The sequence below is a fragment of the Morone saxatilis genome, unplaced genomic scaffold (genome assembly GCF_004916995.1).
Source record: "Morone saxatilis isolate NCDOM2014 unplaced genomic scaffold, NCSU_SB_2.0 Contig2, whole genome shotgun sequence".
Taxonomy (NCBI): domain Eukaryota; kingdom Metazoa; phylum Chordata; class Actinopteri; family Moronidae; genus Morone; species Morone saxatilis.
Window position 1 is genome coordinate 2,140,695 of NW_023339762.1, and position 5,363 is coordinate 2,146,057.

Consider the following 5,363-nt stretch of genomic DNA (forward strand, 5'->3'; position numbering starts at 1 on the left):
AATTATGTCTGCATCCACCAATGAAATGTTATTTTTTACTTGCCAAACTGACAAAGACATCAAAGTTGATGTGACTTGGACTTGCTTTATATGAGGGAAAGGCACCTGTTTCCTGTAGATTCTATTGGTCAGATAGTTTCTAACTGTTAAAATGATTCAACTGACCAAAAGTCACCAACATTGTTGTTGTGCACACGTTTCAGCAGTAGACACATCTTCTGGCCCGAGTAAGACAGTCGTGTATTAACCTTAAAGCAGCCCTTTATGACAGATTGTTACCTTATCCAGAGGGAACTTGCTGTGTCCCAGAGAGGCCAGGGTGATCTTATGGGAGCCCACCAAACAGAAGTTACTGGAGCGACGAGTGTTGAGAGCGGGAAGAGCAGCAGCTGAAGGACAAAGAAGCGCAGAATGAAAAATGGCATGAAACAGTCAGTCAGATATGACCATTAAGAGCAGTGATGTTTTAAAAATATATATTTTATTTTTATATATATATATATATATATCTTTTAAATTGACAGTTAACAAACTGACAATAAAAAAAAAAGAAAAAAGAAAAAAAGAAAAAGAAATAAATGACCAGCTGTTGTTGACACAAACGGGACAAATGAAGCCTCCCTGTACTAGAACATATTCACAAAAAAATAAATAAAAATAAAACACAACTTACATGTCAGGCTGTTACTGGATCTCTGTTGAAAACAAAAGAAAAGGTTTAGGTAGTGCTTCAATGATGTGAATTAAAAAAAAAAAAAGAACATGCTATAATCATTGGACAGGAGACAAAAGCTGGATACTCACAGTGATGGTATTCAGAAGCTTTCTTGGTGTGACCTGAATATGTAAAAGACACCATAAATGAGTCGGCCTGTCACTGAAAAAATACACACACGTCTCATTATGTGGCTAACCCACTTACCCGTGACTTGGTGGTGGTCCGGTCCATGCCGCAGTTACTACCTGAAGTGTGGGACTAGATGACACAAAAACAGGCACATTTTCTACAACTTTCTACAAATGGAAAAAAGTTTTAACAATTAAAAGAAAGTTAAGCAGTAGAAACAAGTATTACCATGGAAGCTCAGTATTTACATTAAATCATGTTTTGACTGATCACTAGCGCTTGCGGTGGTCAGGTATCAGATGGTGCCATAATAAATATACTGGACTCTCTGAGAGACAAGGCTGTCCTCTAGCTTTGACCTAAACGACCTCTAAACTCCACTTTCACCCAAGCAAAGAGCTGATACTCTGCAGCTTAACCTGGCCTTTTATCTATATTGTATCTTCTTGGGCTAAGCTTTATTAGCTAGATCCAGTGGCTTGATAGGCAGTTTCATCTGGATGCCATGGCCTGATCTCAGTAATCCAGCTGTCATCCCTGCTTATACAGCTCCACTAGTCCTACAAATAGTTACTAGTTATTTCAGAACTTTTCCACCCAGCTCTCTGACCTGGTGCACCTTTAAAGGCATCCTTTTGTCCCATTCTTACCCAAGCAAAGAGAAGATAGTTGGCAGCGTGACACAGCCTTATATCTACATCTGCTTAGGCTGAAGTACAGTGGCTGCCAGAATAAACATGATTTCTCAGGAAGTTTAAATATTTATAATTAATGTCCATAATATAAGTCAAGGTTCAGGAACATAGAGGTTATGAATAACAATGTTGGTTGGTTATGAATAAAACTTGTTATATGCAGCCCCAACCACTTCGCTATTCTATTCATTTATTCCAATTCATATTATTTAATACGTAAGAAAAAACAACTGTAATCCAAAAGGTCAAATATTTTGTCTCACCAGGCTGTAGACTTCCACATCAATCTCAAAGGATGAACGAATATCCTTCCTGACATATCAACGACACAAAGTAAGCAATGCATTAATCTATATACCACTGACATGATCACACTGATGCAAAAAGATTTAAGTGCATAAAAACAGTTTCAACATCTGGATGTGACCATTCATTCAGAATTTGTTACCAAAATAAAAAGAAACCAACTAGTGAAACAATGGATTTGATGTGCTTATAAAAAAAACACACACAAAAGAAATTAAGAAAAATGTAAATGTAGCTAAAATGTGCTAGAGGCGGTGTATAAGACGTGTCAAATGAAGTAACAGAAAGCAGCTAAAGAACTGCATCTTACAGAGTGACAGAAGTAGGGAAGGAGATGGTGTCTCCGTTCTGAGCGTCAGCAGCTGTGGCCAGCGGGGTGGCGACAATGTTGCAGGGTCCGTAGCGGATCAGGATGAAGAAGTAGTGACTCGGACGACCTAAACGTGCACATAAAAAATTCAAATAAATCGCAAATGCTGCATTTGTGTTAACTAAGCCCTGAATTTTGATACTAACACATCAATAATGTTTAATAAGCTGCAATTAAAAATAAAACCTAATCAAAAACTGGTAGAAGTGTCTCCTGCTGGGCTACCTGTGCGGTTGTGTGAGGAGCAGACAAATTCAACCTTGAGAGGCAGCTGGATGTTTGTGATGGCAACAGTCCCTCTGCAGGGCTGCTGGGAAACATACTCCCTGTCCTCCCCGGACTCTGAATTCCTCTCCTCCCTTAGTCTGGCCACCTCAGCCAGCAGGGCAGAGCGTTTCTCACCTGAAAACGACAAACAATCATCCCAAGAATAGTAAGCAACACAGAAAGTTATTTTATCTATCTGTATGTAAAACAGAATAGTGTGAACATGGCTTCCTGTGGTACACAAAGATGGGACTATGAAACCAATAATTTTGATCTGCACATACAGGAGACCAGCAGTAGTTTCTCAGCCTCAGCCTCCTCCAGCGAGCCTCGTCCATGCTCCTCATCAGTACAGCAGCTGAGAGCCTGCAGGGTCTGGTTGATCACAGTCTGCAGCTTCCCTGCTTCTTCATTAAGAGCCTGGATACACACACACACACACAGACGATAATATGCAAGATCATGGGTTACTCAACATTTGTACTAGATATAATTCAGTTAAAGAGAGGTCAGTTTCAGCAGTTCTAGTGCAGAGTGCATTTACAATTGACTCAATTAAAAGATGTAATAAAAGAATGACAAACACCGCCTTAAAGCTAGAATAGGTAACATTACCACATTGAAATGTCTATAAACAGTTGAGTTGTGTACTGACATTATCCCAAATGTTTCCAACAATGTTCAAACGCAGAGAAATCTGCCATTTTATTCAGGTAACGCTGCGTTTCACTGGTCGCCTGTCAATGGCGTCATATCCCCTTTGTGCCTGCGTCAGCGTTGTGGGTGTCATACACTGACTTTTCATCCAGTTTTAAGCCACATTTTTACCATTCACTTTTTCAGATCTTAATTGTTTCTAACTAGGGACTATGGACTAACTAAGGACTTTAGTCAATGGACGTGTCAATGTTAAGTTATCAGAGAGTTCAAAATAGTACTACATACCGTGATTTTCTCCTTGGTGTTGACAGAGGGTTGAGGCTTGGACTTCTCTTGAGCTCGTCTCTGAACCCCGGGAGTCACACTCTGAATGGTGGGCAGCTTACTCTGTCTTTGTGTGCGGTAGGCATCAATACTGTCACAAAACAAATCAAAATCTAATTACACAGTCAAGTATGTTAACTATAAACCCACAAACAGAGGATCATTACTGACTCTACAGCTCCTATAGAGAAACTTAAGAAACAGTAATGAGTGATATTAAGACTATGACGATATGTAATGTTCCTAGAATTACATGACTGAAATTTGATCCAGCCTTTAAGAAACAGAAAAACATTTCAGCTTTATGGAAACCAGATTCCTATTTATCTTATCTGGACCCATAAAATGATGTAAAATCATAGCGTTACTTAGGCATGTGGGCCTGCTGGTCCAACATTTGATCCACATCATTTAAAGCACCTCAAAGCTCTACATAACCCATTCACAAATGATTTTGATTGTATTTTTAATTAAAAAATCATTTAGCATTGCTAACAAAAGTTGATAAATGGCATATAACACTGGGCCTGTCATTTCTTACATGTGTGGCAGAAGCCAAAAGATGTACTAGACTATTCTAGACCTGTCATTCAATTGGAGTTTAATCCAAACAGGATTTGTACAGCTGTGTTGCTGCTGTGATTAGTCACCTGTACAGAGGAGCAGATTCAGCAGGAGGGGTGCTGGTCTCTTCTGGAGTCAGGAGCAGAGATGGAGGATTGGACTCCTGGTTCACTGCCAGTCGCTGTTGGGGCAACATGGAACAATATTAATGAACATGTTTTATTTGCTTTCCATCAATTACTTAATCCAGAATGCTCCCCTAATGAAACTCACTCAGCTCAAAGTGATGAATTTATCTTACCAGAGGGGTGACCACAGCCTCTACAGACTTGCTGAGAGGAGAGAGGATGCCGCTGGGAGGAAAAGTCAGCAGGTCATCGCCATTGCTTTCAAGCTTCTTGCTCTCATCACACTCCTCTTCTTTGGCCTCCCCCTCTTCTTCACTTTTCTCTTTCTCTGACTCTGTGTCCATCTTGTCTTTGTCTCCAGTGCAAGCGCCAATGCCACTGTCGTGGTCCTCGGTGTCTTCATCATCCACCCTCTCTTCCTCGATCCTTCCAGCATATTCCAGCACCTCCTCAAACATCTGGTCGATTATTTCAGCAGTGTTGGTCTCATCATGAGAGCTCAGTTCAGCATCTGTACAAGAAACATTCACAAATGTATCAAGTCACTTACTGAAACAAGGACAACCACTTCAACTACAGTTGTCTGGAATCTCACCAGCCATCTACCAACTGTTGAAATGAAAGAAAACCCACAACAGATGGGCACCATCCATCTTGTTTCAGGTTTATACACAGTCACATTTAATCCCTCAAGTGCAATACCACCTAGAGCACAACCGATTGGCCTATTGCAGACTTATCAGAGTTATAGTGGTATATAATGCAAAAAGAACACTTGTGGTAATATATTCACTGCAACGTTTATCCAGCAATATCAGATATAATTGGTTAACAATGTTTGTTAAATGTACTACAAGAAGTTTTAACTGGTAATGAAACAAGACCATCAGTGATAATGATGTTCATCCTCATGTATTCACACTCTGGTTGTCTCACCCTAGTTAGGAGAGTGTTATTCAGTGTGCCATGAGCTAAGCACAAAGCACCAAGGCTGTCTCTGGGAGAGTTGTTGGGCATCAGGTGTGTTATGACTACTGTTAATCAGACATTAGACGTCACCAATAGACATCTGTTTGTGGTATCTCACTATAGTCAGATAGTAAAAGTTTAAGTCAGATAGACATCAATTGAGGTGCATTGAGAGAAAACTTAAACCACAACAGATTGGTTTCTATACTCGTGTTCTTAAAGGGAACTTGGCA

General features: G+C 40.0%; 1 protein-coding gene across 3 annotated transcripts in view; it reads right to left on the bottom strand.

The window, feature by feature from the left end:
- The window catches only part of si:dkey-30c15.10 (uncharacterized protein LOC559353 homolog), a 17,068-nt gene that overhangs the window by 4,413 nt on the left and 7,292 nt on the right, over positions 1 to 5,363 (bottom strand). For all 3 annotated transcript variants that reach the window (XM_035665650.1, XM_035665651.1, XM_035665649.1), the window contains exons 9-19: positions 4,335 to 4,672; positions 4,120 to 4,214; positions 3,431 to 3,560; positions 2,770 to 2,905; positions 2,444 to 2,620; positions 2,159 to 2,285; positions 1,806 to 1,854; positions 923 to 976; positions 805 to 837; positions 674 to 695; positions 280 to 389 (exon numbers count right to left, since the gene is read on the bottom strand). In XM_035665650.1, coding sequence (XP_035521543.1) covers positions 280 to 389; positions 674 to 695; positions 805 to 837; positions 923 to 976; positions 1,806 to 1,854; positions 2,159 to 2,285; positions 2,444 to 2,620; positions 2,770 to 2,905; positions 3,431 to 3,560; positions 4,120 to 4,214; positions 4,335 to 4,672 — 1,271 coding nt within the window. The remainder of the gene's footprint in view (positions 1 to 279; positions 390 to 673; positions 696 to 804; positions 838 to 922; positions 977 to 1,805; positions 1,855 to 2,158; positions 2,286 to 2,443; positions 2,621 to 2,769; positions 2,906 to 3,430; positions 3,561 to 4,119; positions 4,215 to 4,334; positions 4,673 to 5,363) is intronic.